Source organism: Manacus candei, unplaced genomic scaffold (genome assembly GCF_025592945.1).
Source record: "Manacus candei isolate 608988 ecotype Guabito, Panama unplaced genomic scaffold, ASM2559294v1 h1tg000019l, whole genome shotgun sequence".
NCBI lineage: Eukaryota > Metazoa > Chordata > Aves > Passeriformes > Pipridae > Manacus > Manacus candei.
In genome coordinates this window covers 6,243,658-6,260,083 of record NW_026138067.1, presented here as the reverse complement: position 1 = coordinate 6,260,083, position 16,426 = coordinate 6,243,658, and the positions used below count along the sequence as shown (strand labels likewise).

Below are 16,426 nucleotides of genomic sequence, written 5' to 3'. Positions count from 1 at the left end.
GCACTTTTGTCTTTTAATACTTCTAAACATATTTTTAGAAATGTATTTGTAATACCATGCAGAAATATTTTAAAGTAATAATAATACTAATAATAGTATAAGAGTATAACTTTTTATTGTATTAGAGCCAGACAATAATTTCAGGTCTTTATAGTATTGCAAAATTATTTTGAAAGCTTGATTGTAAAAATAGGAAAAAAAATCCTCTTTACAAATTACTTTATTACAACTTTTGCACTGTTCTAAATGCAGTTAGTTTTTCATCATGTTTGCTTACTGTATCAGTTCTGATTTATTTTAATCAAATAGAAATTCTAGAAGCTTTTGGTGATTAGACAATAATGAAAATGCTTCCTCATTTCTTACAGTTCTTGTGTTTAAACTATTGTGTGTAAACTGATTGTGCTACCAGTAAACTTTAAGAGCTTGCAGGTTTTGGACTAGCAGTAAGAAAATTGAAAAATAAAAACACAGAGGGCAATTATTTTTAATGTGTTTTCTGACCACTGAAACTTCCTCATAATTTGAAGGTCTACAGTGAGAGTATTCTAGCCTTCATACTACCTTGAAGGTTGTGAATCGGATACATGACAGGTGTTGTATATAAGGCTGCTAAGGGGAAAAAAACTAGGAAAACAAAACCACAAACTCAGTAAATACATTACTTGAAATAAAATCAGCAGAGCTGAGAACACTCCTGTAAGAGGAATAGCAGCTGAGTTAAGGCCAATGCAGAAAGCTACTCTACAATAAAGAATACAAATGGCTGAGTTACTTCAGTTGCATATAATTAGACCTATAAATATAAGCTTTCTAGTCCTTAATCAGAAAAGTAGTAACACAAGTCTCTCTTAAGAATAATCTCTTATGAACCTAACTTTTCATACTTATAAATGAAGTGTGCTGCAGTAAGTGCTCTTTGCCTTTCAAGCATTTGGAATCATGTGTGAAGATCATTTCCATGTCAAGAACTGGGAGGCAGGTATTTAAATGGTGGTCAAACACTGGGTCTACCTAAGACAGGAAATTTCAACTACTTGATAATTTAGCTTCAAGTTATTTTGTACCTTCAATGCACTTGTCAGTTTAAGGTGTTAAGTTCATGGTTAAATTGAACTGAATCTTTGTAAAGGCCAAAAATAAAATTATGAAATACAAAATCTTTCACTTTAATATAAAGTTGTCAAAGTCTGTATAGAATAATGTTTTTTTTAATCTGTAATAATAATTGATATAAGTAAGAACTGCTGCACTGGCAATGTTGAAAAGCATGTTTTGGCTCACATGTTCCATTACAAACTCCTTTAGAAGCTGGGTTTTTTAATCGGTATATAATCTAATTAGTGCTGATTGGCTGGAGGTTTTTTCTGTCCTATTGGCTTTAAAAAAAATGGAATTAATCAAATTACTTTCAATATATATGTATTTTTCAGCTTGTGGAGATATTCCAGAACAAATTCGATCACCAAGTGGAACAATCACAAGTCCAGGGTGGCCCTCTGAGTATCCTGCCCGAATTAATTGTAGCTGGTACATCCATGCCAACCCAGGGGAGATCATTACTATAAGGTAACAGTGCTCCTGTTTTATCCACATGGATCAAAGAAGTACTAACTAGACATTTTTAGCTGCCAACTGTGTATACTGTTTTTCTCTTCTTTCCTGTAAGTGAAGGATTTCAGTTTTGTCTGTTTTCTGCCTTTCCTGTTATCTGATTTACTCTCACACAGCCATGTAGCCTTTGTTTTCAGCTGGAGAATTGGTGCCTAGCAAGAAGTTCAATGTGCTCATTTATTTGAATTCTTTTCAATGTGTCTGAAATATAAGAATTTTGCATTAAAAATGTGTAGAGGAAGTTCTGTAATGCTTCATTGCTATGAAGTCTCATGGTGTGCTTAAAAATGTCAGGGACAAATAGTGAGTCAGTAGCTATGACTGCAGTTTTGGAAAGGCTGAGTTTTGATGTAGGGAGCTCCTCATAGTTTCACAAATCTTGTCACTTTTCTATAGTAGTAATGTCAAAAATTTGTATCGTAGATTGAAGTTCTTATCGATTCATTCGCCATTACTGGTTTATTTGAGCATCAAGATACAAGTTAATACCGTTTCATAGACTTGATCTTGAAACTGCATTACCTGCAGATTTACTTTGATTTCCAGTACAGACTTGCTGTGACATCAGTTATTCATTTAAAGTACTGCTTCTTAATTTAAACCATCTTTCTACTAAATATTCAACTGGCATAAATGCAATGTAAAGTGGGTAAAACTGTTTAGCTACTAGAACACTTTCTAAACTTTTTCATACTGTTTATTTTTAATAAAACTAATTTTTTCCCTTTCACATTGTTTTCTTCCATTCATATCACGTTTCAGTTCTGATAAACTTCTCTGTTGTCTGTACAGACCTGTTTTGCCCAGATTGTCTCCCCTTCACACTTCATTACCATGACAACCTGTCTTGATACAGTAGCCATACCATGACATTCCATAATACAATGTTTGGGTAGCCGAGTAGTGCAATTGGGAGAAAGCCTTACCTGAAAATATAATTTTGACCAATTTAGCTGTATTTTTAATGTCAAATCATATCGTTGTCATAAGTGTAGAATTAGCTAAAATTCTGATGGAATTTGGGTTAAACAGAACCACTTACTAATATATAAAAGTCATTAAATGAGACACAGAAGAGCAATTTCAATAACAGAATTTATTTTTATATGAAGACTTAATGTTTGTTTTTTGTAGAAAAACTGTGCTTCTTTAAGTAGTGGATGCAATATTTTGTTTAACTAAATGGATTCTTGTTGTCCTCATAATATAAAAGTATCACCACAAGGTTAAGTCCTATTCTTACAGGGATAGAGAAACTGCTCTTTTATTTCATGCTAAAAAAACGTACAGCTAATTTCCATTTTTATGTGTAGTAATTCATCAGCTTGGTTGTGTAACATCTAGTTCAGTAGCAATTTTGACCTTTTCTGTTTTTCAGCTTTCAAGATTTTGATGTTCAGGGATCTCGGCGGTGCAGCTCAGACTGGTTAACAATTGGAAGCTACAAGAACGTTGAAGGCTACAGAGCATGCGGCTCTTCCATTCCCTCACCATACATCTCTTCACAGGATCATGTTTGGATCAGGTTTCATTCAGATGATAGCATCTCCAGAAAAGGCTTCAGATTAGCCTACTTTGCTGGTATGTTTCAAATGATACCTAGTATAATTTTATGGTTTCACCTTTTGTTTCATCTTTCAAGAAGTATTTCCATGTAGGAGGATAACTCCCTTTACAGGAAATACCTGTGGTCACTTCAAGGTTTATTGAAATTAGGGAAAATATATGTTAGTTAAGGTATTTTGATCCCATGCACAACTTGAATATTCAAAGTGGGAATCAATGATAGCAATAAGCAGAGTGAATGATTTGGGGAACAAAAAAAGTTACCTGTTAATACTAGGCACCTGGAAGGTTTTTTTTAACATAGTTTGAGATTTGAAATGTTTTCATTGGACTAAAATTAGTTGATTAAATTAGTTAGGTAGACTTCTGAGTATGATAAATATGGCAAGAGAGGGAAAAAATCATGTTTTGATACTGCAATATTCCCATCAATATTTATAACTCCATGTTATAACTTTCTTCTCAACCTCTTCCAGGTTTTGCAATGCAGAAGGATTGAGTTAGAATGTAATCAGTACCTGAACAGGTCTAATGACACATATTCTACTAGTATTACCTCCACCTATGGAGCATAGTCATTTAATTTAGGTAGGACAAGTCTAGTAGTTCAGTTTTACAAGTTTTGAAGTCGAGGCCAAGGTTCTATTTGACATCCTAATTTTATGAACTGTGTGTGAGTGTACTATGTATCTAAAAATATGTATATATATGTAAGAGAACAAGAAGATGGTATCATTTATACTACATCTATTCTCCATGTTTGTTAGTGAAATGAACATTTTCTGTAAATTGATCACTGCCAGCACATACATTTTGCTCTCCTTTCACTCTTTGTCACCAAATTTGTTGACTTAAACACTCTTCAGCGTGCTTATAATGTTTATCACTCCTGTTTTCCTGCATTCACTTTTTAAAAACCTTAACATTTGTGAAATTTTAAAAATGCGTTGCACATTTTAAAAAAAATTATTTTAAGAAACAGTATTTATTCTTAATGCCTTATAATATACACTAAAGTAGAAAAAAAGGGAACAGAGGTGTGATATGACTTGACCTATCAGAGCAGATTAGTTGCAGCAAGGAAAATTCAGGCTCACTATGAAGACTTCTATCATGTTGAATGTTTAAGCACTGGAACTTTAAAAATACTTGATTGGAGAAGGCCCTTAAGAGCTTAATAACTTCAGTTAGCCTTGCTTTGAGCAAGTGATTTGATTACATAACCTTCATTCAAATCTGAATTGTTCTGTTGTAAAAAAAGAGAGAACATGCTTCTCCTGAGAACGTCTGGATTTTAGTGAGTTCATCATACTGTCTTTCCTGTTTTCTTTTTAAAGCCTTAAGTATAATGTTACTTAGAATGGGTATATATTTGTCTAATTTATTTTCCGAATTACTGCTGTGTAGAACCATGTTCATTGCAGATGGTTTTTTAAATTTTTTTGGGGATTGACCATGACAGTTTGTTTTATAGCCAATTTTACAGTCTGTACTGTGTTTTTTAGCAATAATAGTGATTTAAAATGATACCGTGGTATTTGACTCAGCTTAAATGTTGGAGAAGTGAATTAACTTGGTTCTCAGTTGTGTTTCTGTGTTTCACATGGTTGGAACTTTAATAAGTGAAGGCCTGAAAAATATCCTTGATGTTGTAAGTGCAGTAGTAGACAGTAGACCACATTTTCTTCAATAAAGGTGTCTCTTGACATATTCTTCTCCCCGTAATAATTTAAAAAAAATAAAAAAAGAGACCAGACCAGAAAACCCCACAAAACCCTCACCTCCACATTTTCTGGACCATTACCTGGATTCTTAACTTTTAAAGTACCGTTTTTTGTTCAGGCAAGTATGCATCTGCATTTGCTGCGCTCTCAGTTACTGGAGGAGAGGCAGGAGCAAACAGTGGGAGGACTTAAAGACAGAGACTCCTCTTTGGTTGCAGTAATATGTAATTTTCAGCTGTCAGCTTTTCTCTTGCCATAGATTCTTTGGTACCAAATAGAAACCTATGAAAGCAGAAGAGAGAAAGCTTTTAATGGAAAGGAATTTGAAGAGGTTACCAGTACTGCAGCACAAAATGTTTCTGTATTTTGAGTGATAGAGAAGAGAAACAGTATTTTTTTAACTTATTTTTAGCACTTTAGAAGTCAGATTTCTCAATAGCTATAAATGAGCATTGTTTTCTTGATTGGGTTAAAGTTAATTGACTGGAAGCAGCTAAGGGTAAGGTTCATGCAGATTTGCTGATGGAAATTTGACTTGAAAAAACTGTTCTGTCCTGAAATTTACTGAAAGTTGCTGTTTTGGTTTGCCATTCTGGAGTACCTGCTGCAACAAATGCGTATGCAACACAAACCATGGAAGTGCTAAACTCTTAAGATATTTTTTTTTTCTTTCAGGGAAATCTGATGAACCAAGTTGTGATTGTGACCAGTTTCATTGTGCTAATGGGAAGTGTATTCCAGAAAGCTGGAAATGTAATAATATGGATGAATGTGGAGACAACTCGGATGAAGAAATCTGTGCCAAAGCTAATCCTCCGACAGCTACTTCCATTCAATCTTGTGCTTCCAATCAGTTCCAGTGTCTTTCCCGCTTCACCAAGCTTTACACTTGCCTTCCAGAGTCTTTAAAATGTGATGGTAACATTGATTGTCTTGACCTAGGAGATGAAATAGACTGTGCTGTGCCAACATGTGGGCAGTGGTTAAAATACTTTTATGGTACTTTCAGTTCTCCCAACTATCCTGACTTCTACCCACCTGGCAGCAACTGCACCTGGCTGATAGACACTGGTGATCATCGCAAAGTCATCTTGCGATTCACTGATTTTAAACTTGATGGTACAGGTTATGGAGACTATGTTAAAATATATGATGGATTAGAGGAGAATCCACGGAGGCTGTTGCGTGTACTAACAGCATTTGACTCTCATGCTCCCCTCACAGTTGTTTCATCCTCAGGACAGATAAGAGTGCATTTTTGTGCTGACAAAGTGAATGCTGCAAGAGGATTCAATGCAACGTATCAAGTAGATGGCTTCTGTTTGCCCTGGGAAATCCCATGCGGTGGAAATTGGGGTTGCTACACAGAGCAGCAACGCTGTGATGGCTACTGGCACTGTCCAAATGGAAGAGATGAAACCAACTGCACCATGTGCCAAAGAGATGAGTTTCCCTGCTCTCGAAATGGTGTTTGCTACCCTCGTTCAGATCGCTGCAACTACCAGAACCATTGCCCTAATGGTTCGGATGAAAAGAATTGTTTCTTCTGTCAGCCAGGAAATTTTCACTGCAAAAATAACCGCTGTGTGTTTGAGAGCTGGGTTTGTGATTCTCAAGATGACTGTGGCGATGGCAGCGATGAAGAGAATTGCCCAGTCATTGTGCCCACTAGAGTGATAACTGCAGCTGTCATTGGGAGTCTCATTTGTGGATTGCTGCTTGTCATTGCACTGGGATGTACTTGTAAATTGTACTCACTCAGGATGTTTGAGCGAAGGTAAGTAGAACAGATGGTCTTGAGAGTTCAAATGTATTAAATGGTTTTGTGTCCTTTTTGTTTGTACTTGAAGCAGTTTTATTACCATACAGACATTGTTGTGCGTGATTTCTAAAGACATTGTTCCTTTTTCTTTGAGAGTAAAAAGAGGTCAGTTAATCATAAGAGTATCTCAAGTTGGAACCTAGAATCTGACTCCCTGCTCCTGGCAGGACATCTAAAACTAAACCTTCCTGAGACCTGTGGCTCAGCATCATCCAGATGCTTGTTGAACCCTGATGAGCTTGGTGCCATGACCCAATTCCCTGGGGAGCTTGTTCCAATGACTGACCACTCTCTCAGTGAAGAAAAGAGGATATATTCTAATCTATTGAGGGTTAGCTTTCAGATGTTGTTACCAAAAAGAAAGTGTGGGACAAACTGCAATTAATTAAATTGCAATTAATGTTTCAGTTCTGTATTTGACAGCATGTTTCTTTTCTATTGTAGACTAGCTCATACCAGGATTATGCATTCTTCAGTTTTTATAAAATAATGTGAGCATCTCTCATGGTGCTTTTTATATTTAACCCATATTTTTGGGCTGATTTTTTTGTTTGTTTTTTAAGGAATTTATTTTTGGGTTGATTTTTTTTGTTCTTATTTCAGCTGGACAGACCCATAACAATGGGACATAGGACCCATGGACAGACCCATAGGACTGAAAGGACATATTGTATATTCTTTGTCAATTAAATTTCAATTAAATTAGCAAAACTTCTGCTGCTGAAATTTATTATTTCAGATTATAATAGTCTGATGTACTTTTAATCTTTAAAATATGTATAAATCAGTGTCTTATATATTCTGAAATTTCTTTTCTCTTCAAAAGATCATTTGAAACTCATTTGTCAAGGGTCGAGGCTGAGCTGTTAAGAAGAGAAGCTCCTCCATCCTATGGACAATTAATTGCCCAGGGTTTAATTCCACCGGTTGAAGATTTTCCTGTTTGTTCACCAAATCAGGTAAGCTTTCAAAATAGCAGGCAGACGACCTAAATTTTAAGGAGACTGAAATAAAGATTTTTTAACTTTCATCTGCATTCTTTTGTTCTACAGCATTTCCTTTTCTTCCTTTCAAGTCAATAACGTTACACTAATGATTAACCATTGGACAAAATCATAATACAGTAACACCACTCAGGTTTTTTTGCAGGCCTTTCTGTTGATAATGAATGCCGGTAATGCACACTATAGAACCCCTCTTGCATGAAAAGTAATAGATTGGTAGATCTAATTGTATGTTCTCTATTAACGTTGTGTAAGTTAAGACTGCAGGATAGCACTTGGAAATTTGTGAAAGAAGAATTAAAACTTCTAATGCAGAATGCTAGTTGATATCCACATGTGCTTGGGTACAACCATGCCCATAGAAAAGATGATGGAAAAGGCAAGGCTGTAATATCATATAAAATTAACATGAACGAGTAACAAAGTAAAAGCCAGTAAATGGCAACTAATAGTGTCTAGTCATCCAGATTCTCATATATATGATTAGCACAATTCTTAACTTGGTTAATGAATGAGGTTTCTATCATAACAACTTTGAAAGACATTTTCAATTAACTAAAGTTACAAAGCTCCTCTGAGAAACAGAAGAAAAGTCCTAGTCTAAGAATCCTGCTGTGCAGTATTAGAGTTGGGATTAACTTGTATTATGTGTTGCAATTAATACAGCAAAGTTTACTGTTAGCAGATATTGCTGAACATGTAAGAAAAATAGTTACAAGACCATTACATGTTCTTTCATGCATACATGTTCACAAGCAGCTATGATCTGCCCCAAAGGATTCGGGAGAGGAAAAGTTTGCATGAGAGGCTTTGCAAATGTGTCAGAAAGAAGATACTGTAAAGATTTTTCAGGAGCTAAATTAGCACTAAACTTCATTCACAAACTTAGTAATAAATGCCTAAAATGAACACCATGGAATCCCTCATTCTTGTTGGATGAGTAGTTGTGGTTATAATAAAGATCAATAAGTTCCTGTTTCAAAATGGTTCTGTACTTTTCAAATTTGGCTTGCTGTCCTCTTCTCCAAAATTAGGCTTCACCAGTTTGTGACGGATCTGTGCTCACAAGTCTCTTTAGGCAGGGTTAGCTGAAGGCAGTGCAGTTGTCATGCCCAGATGTGCAAGTCCTTTAGTACAGGTAACTTGGAACAAACTCCTGCAGATCCCTACCCTGTGTGGGACACTTCAGGTTTGATGTACATGAACATGTGTAGTAATTAAGATTTGCAGGAAAAACCTGGCTAGCTCAGACCCATTTTTCATCATGAAACCTCACAAAGGTGACCTAAGATCTTGTTTTTTACTAAGATGAAATCTCCTCATAGAATTTTTCTGGAAAATCCAGACATGTAGTGGCAGTCAGAGTTTGGTACTGGATCTGTTAAAAAGCTGTGCAATTATTAAAATTTTCTTTTATCTTTAGTTTGACTTTAATTGAATTAACCACTGTTGCTTTGGATATATTTTAAATTATTTTTCAGAATTACAATATAATGGAATCATATGGCAATCTTTTGTAATTAAACACAACAAAAGATTCATTGTCTTTCTCTGTAACTATGATTTAACACTCCATAAAAATATTGATGCCTATACAATAGTTTTCAACAATGAAAGAGTGTTACTGAACTCTCACTATGAAGACCAGTGTTTCAGATAAGACTTGTGGCCTTGAAAACTGAAGTAGCTATACTGGGCAATTAACTAGCATAAAAATAAGGAATAGTAGTGAGCATGCCATCATCTTCAAAAGTAATAAAAAGTCATTCTGGAGTCATTGATGCTTCCATGATAAAAACTTCTACTTAACCAATGAAGTTGCACGATTTAAAAACTTTGTTTTTCAGAGCTGAGAACATCAGTAAAAGTAAAAGCTCAAGGCAATGTAAATGGAATTCTATAAATTATAAAACTCTAGTTTTTAATACAGTTAAGTATTGGGGGAGTCAATGTTAAGTCGTGTTCAACTTTGTTTTGAGCAATATATACATTTAAGATTGCAAATCTCAGTAGGACTGAAGATAGTTCAAGTTTTCTCAAAGTCTCAATCTAGAGGAATCTTGAGTGCTCTAAATTGTATGTAATGCTTTCCGTCTAAATCTGATACATGCCTTCAGAGCTGGATTTTTGAGGATGAGTAGCAATCTCTTCAGTAGCTTTTGAAAGTAAGGCTGCTGAACACGTATTTATATGCTTGAATTCAAATGCCATCTTGTGAACTATTGGAAGGGAAGAGGTAGGTTGTGCATGAGGTATTGTTTGGATACTGTGTTGTATTGTCTGAAGGGTGGTGGTAGGGAGCTGATGGTGACAGCATGACACAACTGAAGTGTTTGTAAACAAAGGGAAATATGTGCATATATGTTAAGGGTTTGATTGGGGAAAAATGGCTGTTCTGAAGAATATTCTTTATTTTTGCTGTAATCTTCATTAAAAGTTGTGAATATTATCCTGTAATTAAACACATTCATGAATATCTTTAGAATCATGGGCATATGGCAGATCTTCTGCCCTATTTGAGAATTGAGCTACTCAGCTGAGGCAGTGTTTTCTGTGTAAGTTTGACTAAGGGATCTGCAAGTCACAGGTGTTAATGTGTTTGTGTTACTTTACAGTTGAAAAGTTATACAAAGTTTTAAAGAGGAAAATTCAGGCATGCATTCCTCTATAAGTGAATGGCTGGAAAATACATACTGAATTTGGAAAATGTATGATTTAGAACACATAAGATAACTTTATTTAAACGGAGGCATTAAAACATTTTGAAACAGGAATTAACTGATTATGCCAAAATGGGAAAAAAAACAAACTACAAGGCTCTGCTGGAGAAGATATTTAATTTAGTCCCTTTGAGGCAGCCCTATAGTAGTGGCTAAGAAAAGGTGGTCACCTCTGTTAAATCTTTCTGAAAGATTTTGTTTTCAAATCCTAAAGTTTTTGAGTCATGTTTTTTGTGCTTTTCTTTAAAATTTACAGTGACTACTTTACCTTCCTTGTAAGACTATTTGTAACTATTTGCCTGCTGTATTGGGTCTGTGGTTGTACCATATCCTGATTATAGTGCCTTGCTTTTCACTTTGCTGTTATTTAAAGATCCTTGTTTTGGGCAGAAATGTACCTTATATATACCTCATTGCTATTTTATCCCCTTCCGTATGTATTTTCACTTAATTTCCTTGTTCATAATATTTTTTTCCTCTAGAAAATCTAGACTTTTGTCATGCCGACTTTTTTTTAAAATAGCATATTGCTACCTTTACCAGATCCTTATTATTAAAGTGCAACATGTTTTAATATTTAAGGCTCTACATTTTACTTCGTGGTTATAGGCTGTTTCGCACAACCATTATCATTCTTTCTTTGTTAGAACAGTACCAACATACTATTAACACTTGCTTGTTGCTTGTCTTCCCATTTAGGCTTCAGTTCTGGAAAACCTGAGGCTGGCAGTACGATCTCAGCTTGGATTTACCTCAATCAGACTTCCTATTGCTGGCAGATCAAGTAATATTTGGAATCGAATTTTTAATTTTGCAAGGTCACGCCATTCTGGATCGTTGGCATTGGTCTCAGCAGATGGAGATGATGTTGCCAACCAAAGTACTAATAGAGAAACTGAAAGAAATAATACTCACAGAAGTTTATTTTCAGTTGAATCTGATGATACAGACACAGAAAATGAAAGAAGAGACACAGCAGGAGCAGTTGGTGGTGTTGCTGCCACCTTGCCTCAAAAAGTCCCTCCTGCAACAGCAATAGAAGCAACAGTGGGAGCGTGTGGGAGTTCCTCTGCTCAGAGTGGCAGTGGCAGTAACACGGATGGTGGAAGAGAAGTGACGAGTGTAGAGCCCCCGAGCACGAGTCCTGCACGTCACCAGCTCACGAGCGCACTCAGTCGTATGACTCAAGGCTTGCGCTGGGTGCGCTTCACTTTAGGGAGATCAAGCTCAGTGAATCAGAACCAAAGTCCTTTGAGACAGCTTGATAATGGGGTAAGTGGAAGAGAAGAGGATGATGATGTTGAAATGTTAATTCCAGTCTCTGATGTAGCATCAGACTTTGACATGAATGACTGTTCAAGACCTCTACTTGATCTCAGCTCAGATCAAGGACCAGGGCTTAGACAGCCTTACAGTGCAACGCATCACAGTGTAAGGTCATGCAGTCGAGATGGCCCCTGTGAGAGCTGTGGCATCGTACACACTGCCCAGATACCTGACACTTGCTTAGAGGCAACAGTGAAAAATGAAACTAGTGACGATGAGGCATTATTACTCTGCTAGGTACGGATTGTTTAGGAAAGATTGTGTACAAGTTGGAGCAATATCTGTCATTGTTTTGTACTTCACAGTTAAAACTAGTTTTTAGTTTTAAAAAATCCAGGACAACAGTATGTTAAAACTACTTTAGCCTGTGTGGTTGATTAAACTTTTCTTATACTGGATGACATTATGGAACTATTAGAGTGAACATTTTAATGGCTCTGAATACACAGTGTGTATCCAGTATAATCAGATTACTCCTTAAACCGAAGTTTTCCCAGTTAGTTTCAAATTTAGTTTATCCTGGTACTGTAGTTCAAACCAGAAACATGGCTGCTCAAGACTCATTTGGCTGCCTGTTTAACCCCATATTAACAGGTGAATTTGTACAGAATTCTTTTCATTTAGGAATTGACTCTGTTGTATTATTGCCAACATACTTGTAACTTAATATACTAAGTACTGGTAAGGATTGTTAATGTAAAATATGTACTTTTCTTTAAGTTTATACAACACTTTGTCTAAATATTCTTAAATTTCATCATAATGTGAACTTATTTAAAGGGAGGAGAAACTTTCTCCAGGAGCATTCTTTTTCTTTCAGAAGTACAAAATGCAATGATATATGAAATTTAGACATAATAGATAAACTGATGGCAAAAGCTTTTATAGCACTGACTTTCCTAAACTGCAGTCTAATATGGTACAGCCAAATTGTATGTAAAATCCCCAGTCATTAGTCTTTTCGATTTGAAGTAAAAAAGGGCCGAAGATATTACAATATGTGTTAGTTCTTTAAACATCTGATATGTACAAATACACTACAGAATAAGTTCCAACTGGTAATAGATCTTTCCCTAATACTGTAGGGTATAAAGCTTGTTTGGACTCAAGGGATTTGCACTAAAATCATATTAAGGTCTCTAATGAGCTTAGTGCACAAGCACTATCACTTTAAGTACTATTATTGTCTAATATTGCAATGGCTATATATTTCCATGGCTCTTTTCTTGGGGTGTTGCATTTTTGTTGCAATTGAATTTGCTTTACTAATTCCCTATTTATTCGTTGTATTTAAAAACTGGTTTACTTGGTTGCAGACTGGTTGTTTAAAAAAAAAATAAACCCCTTTTGTGTATTTTTTTATGATGTTACATGTTGGAGCAAAACAGATCAGTGAGAAAAAAAGCTCATAACTTCCAATTTTGTGATAAGCAGGTTAATATGTGGCTACTAGTGTGACAACAAGAAACTACACTTTTAAAAACAAAAATGTCAACTACTGTTTTATTTATTCTTTGCCAGTCTGTTTTCAGTAGGCTTAAAGATCCAGTATGAAATGTATTTGTGTGTGATTGTATGCTATTTATTAAATTTTAAATACTTTGTTGAATGTCATTTTAAAGCATGTTTAAAGTCTTGTGCATTTCTGTCGTGTTATGCTGTCGGGCAGAACTGACTAAAATTTTAATATGTATCAAAATTAAATTGAATTTTTGTTATGTTTCTGAGGTACTTTTAAAGATAAATCCAAGGTCTGTCTGGCTTTTTATTTTTTTAAATCCTCATCTCTGAAGTACAAATCACATGCAGAAGAAACAAACAATTGAACGGATTCCAAAGTGTACATATCTTCTCCCTCTTCTCTTCATTCACAGACACTGGGATGAGAAAAATAAGCGATTTTAACATCTGGTTGATTTTTTCATGACAGTTAGCAGGTAAATTCTGAGTTCAGGACACAATTATGTAGATTTGTGCTTTTGAGGAATGTTATGTGCAATACAGTTGTAAAAAATTTTATTATTATAATGACCCATGCGGTTTCAAGTTTCAGAACAGATCACATCACACTGGTACCAGATCAGGTACAGGTTGGCCCATAATTACACATACTCGAGTAAAAGTCATCAATGGCCATTTTTATTCACATTGAATAATATCTAAATCTGTGGGCAATCTTTAGTCTGATTTCAGTAGCATTGCTTTTAGAGCAGGCAACTTTGCAATAGGAACATGGTAACGCACCCTGAAATATATGTGAACGGTATGTCCTGGTATAAAATACTGGGTTTTTAAACCTTCCTAACTAGTTGTCATTAGAAACTGGTTACAGAAATGCTTGTCCCTGAGGCAGATAAATTTTGAAGAAAGTCTTCACAGAATACCTTTGGCGTTAAACACACATAGTGATCTAAATTTGTTCCATTAGATGCCCCAAATAACATGTACCTATGGACTCCATATTGCAGATGTAAAAAGAACACAATGTTTAATTTGTTTTAAAGGAGAAATGCTACACATTTAAATGAGAAGTTGGATTTGATTGAGAATTTGGAAAATTGTAAATAAAATTCATATTTGTATGAGGCAAATTTGTTGCAGTGATTTTTTTCTTGGTGATATTAAAAGGAGTGATCATTTTTTCCTTTGAGTAATGTATTAGTGGTTGGAGTTGTATTTGTTTAGTTTGCTTTTATGAAGGCTTCTAATAGGTCATTATTACCCCATTTCTTTTCATTCTAGAGAGCTTGAATTAGTGTTTTGTTTAATTGATCCTTGATTTAGCTGTGCTACAATGCTAGAGCATTTTGAACAAAAGTCAGAATTATTTACTGTGGAATTACCTTGTTTTCTGTAATAAATTACTTTCATCTGAAAGCTTTGAAGAATGCAGGTTATTGTGAGGCAAGTTTTCTCCTCGTGTAAAGCTTTTTAAGCGTGGAAAGAGTTTGTCATTGTTCCTTTTCACATATCACACTTCTTTTGTCATTTGATTTGCACTGAAACATTTAGGGCTAAGTTTCTGAGGGTTTGTTTTGTTTCCAAGGTAAAGTCCATTTTCAGTACAAGTTCAGCAAGTATTGCTGATAACTCTTCTTTCAAAGCAGGTTCCTGGAGAGGATACTGGAATTAGTTACAGTATCATGTGTTCCACTTCCCATCCAAATGCCAAAGCAAGAACTTGTGTCAAAACTTGCATTCAGTCTGAGAAAGTCACAGTTCAAGTTAAGACACAAATACTTTGTCAGTGAGTCTTTATTTTAAAGGCTCGCAGCAGATCAAATCACGACTTTTACTTTTGAGATGAGTTTTTACTTCCTTTCTGAAAAGTGAATGTTTCATTCTCCTGCAGCTATTTGACCGTGACAGTTGTCCTGAGGAAGTGCTGCACATTTCCCATAAATCTTAAGTCAACAGCTTTAATCTTCCTGTAATTGGGATGAACCTTTTTGTGGAGTGTGTTCTGTTGGTTTGCAGGGGTTTTTTGACTGTATCTCTTTCCTTCTTCCCTTGTGGGTTTCTGCAAATAAGCAATTGGTAACTGAACTCCTGCAGGACATCAGCTACAGCTCAGTTGCCCAAAATGGGATATGTTCTGAAAGGACAAGGGAGGAGTCTATCTTGTCCCTTTGCCAACTCACCAAAAGTATGGAGAGGTAAGCAGACTGATGGTTACAACTCTTTCCCTAGTGTCCTCCATTGGAATTTCACTACTGTAGTTAGCTTTCCCTCATCAAAATAGATTAAAGTCCATAATTACTGGACTTGAAATAGAGAAGTTTTATAGCAGAACATTCAAGTCAGTGTGTCCGGTTCAGGCATCCGCTCACATGCAGTACCTCCCTGTGGTCTATCTGGTGAATAGTAACTTGAGGGAAGAGAATGTAGTGTTCACTAAACTGAAGTATCGTCTGAGAATTCAGAACGACAAGACTCCCACATCGGTGATGGAGTTAATGGGAGATGTTGCTCTATAAGCAGTCTTGGTTACTGATTCCTAGTCATGCTTTGTGAAAAGGCATTTGGCATTAACAAAACTTAGCTAATCATTGTGAATATCCAGGTACAAATTAATGTTTGTGGTATTTCCACAGACACACACTGAAATCTAGCAGAACAGTTTAGCTTTCAGCATTAATTCCTCCTTGTGAGCAAGTGGCATCATACTATCAAAGAACAAAAGAAAAGATACAATCTGAAATACTTGCATTCAATTTGGAAGATTTTTTTTTTCAGATTACAGTTACCTTGTATGCTGCTTGTGCAGGAAAGAAAGGGATGAAACACAGGAGGCAAAACCAACTAAGATAAAAGGATGAGTCACTGAATTTTGAACTTGTCTGATGAAAGGGTTGTAATAAAACGGACTAGAAACTCTAAAGGAATATAATTATAATCTGTTACATTGCACAAAGGATTATTTTTTTTTTTTTTTAGGTAAGCAGTTGTAGGATGGCATCCCAACAATGTAGGGCATGTCAAATCAGGAATGTGTTGGAGAAAGAAAGGAGTTCTGGTTCACTGTGCACTTTCTAACAAATAATAATTTCTTATGGAAAATGTAAAGGACAAAGGAATAAAATTATTTTAAGGAACAAGGAACTGACCCCTGAAATAAGCATACATTGTAGATGTTACCTACCAGAGGCA

At 35.5% G+C, this 16,426-nt stretch overlaps 1 protein-coding gene across 2 annotated transcripts in view; it reads left to right on the top strand.

Moving 5' to 3' along the window:
• The window catches only part of LRP12 (LDL receptor related protein 12), a 47,818-nt gene extending 33,451 nt beyond the window's left edge, over positions 1-14,367 (top strand). For both annotated transcript variants that reach the window (XM_051785172.1, XM_051785171.1), the window contains 5 exons: positions 1,434-1,569; positions 2,993-3,195; positions 5,580-6,681; positions 7,553-7,685; positions 11,150-14,367. In XM_051785172.1, the coding sequence (XP_051641132.1) occupies positions 1,434-1,569; positions 2,993-3,195; positions 5,580-6,681; positions 7,553-7,685; positions 11,150-12,013 (2,438 nt within the window). In that variant the 3' untranslated portion in view covers positions 12,014-14,367. The remainder of the gene's footprint in view (positions 1-1,433; positions 1,570-2,992; positions 3,196-5,579; positions 6,682-7,552; positions 7,686-11,149) is intronic.
• The last annotated feature ends 2,059 nt before the right edge of the window (positions 14,368-16,426 follow it).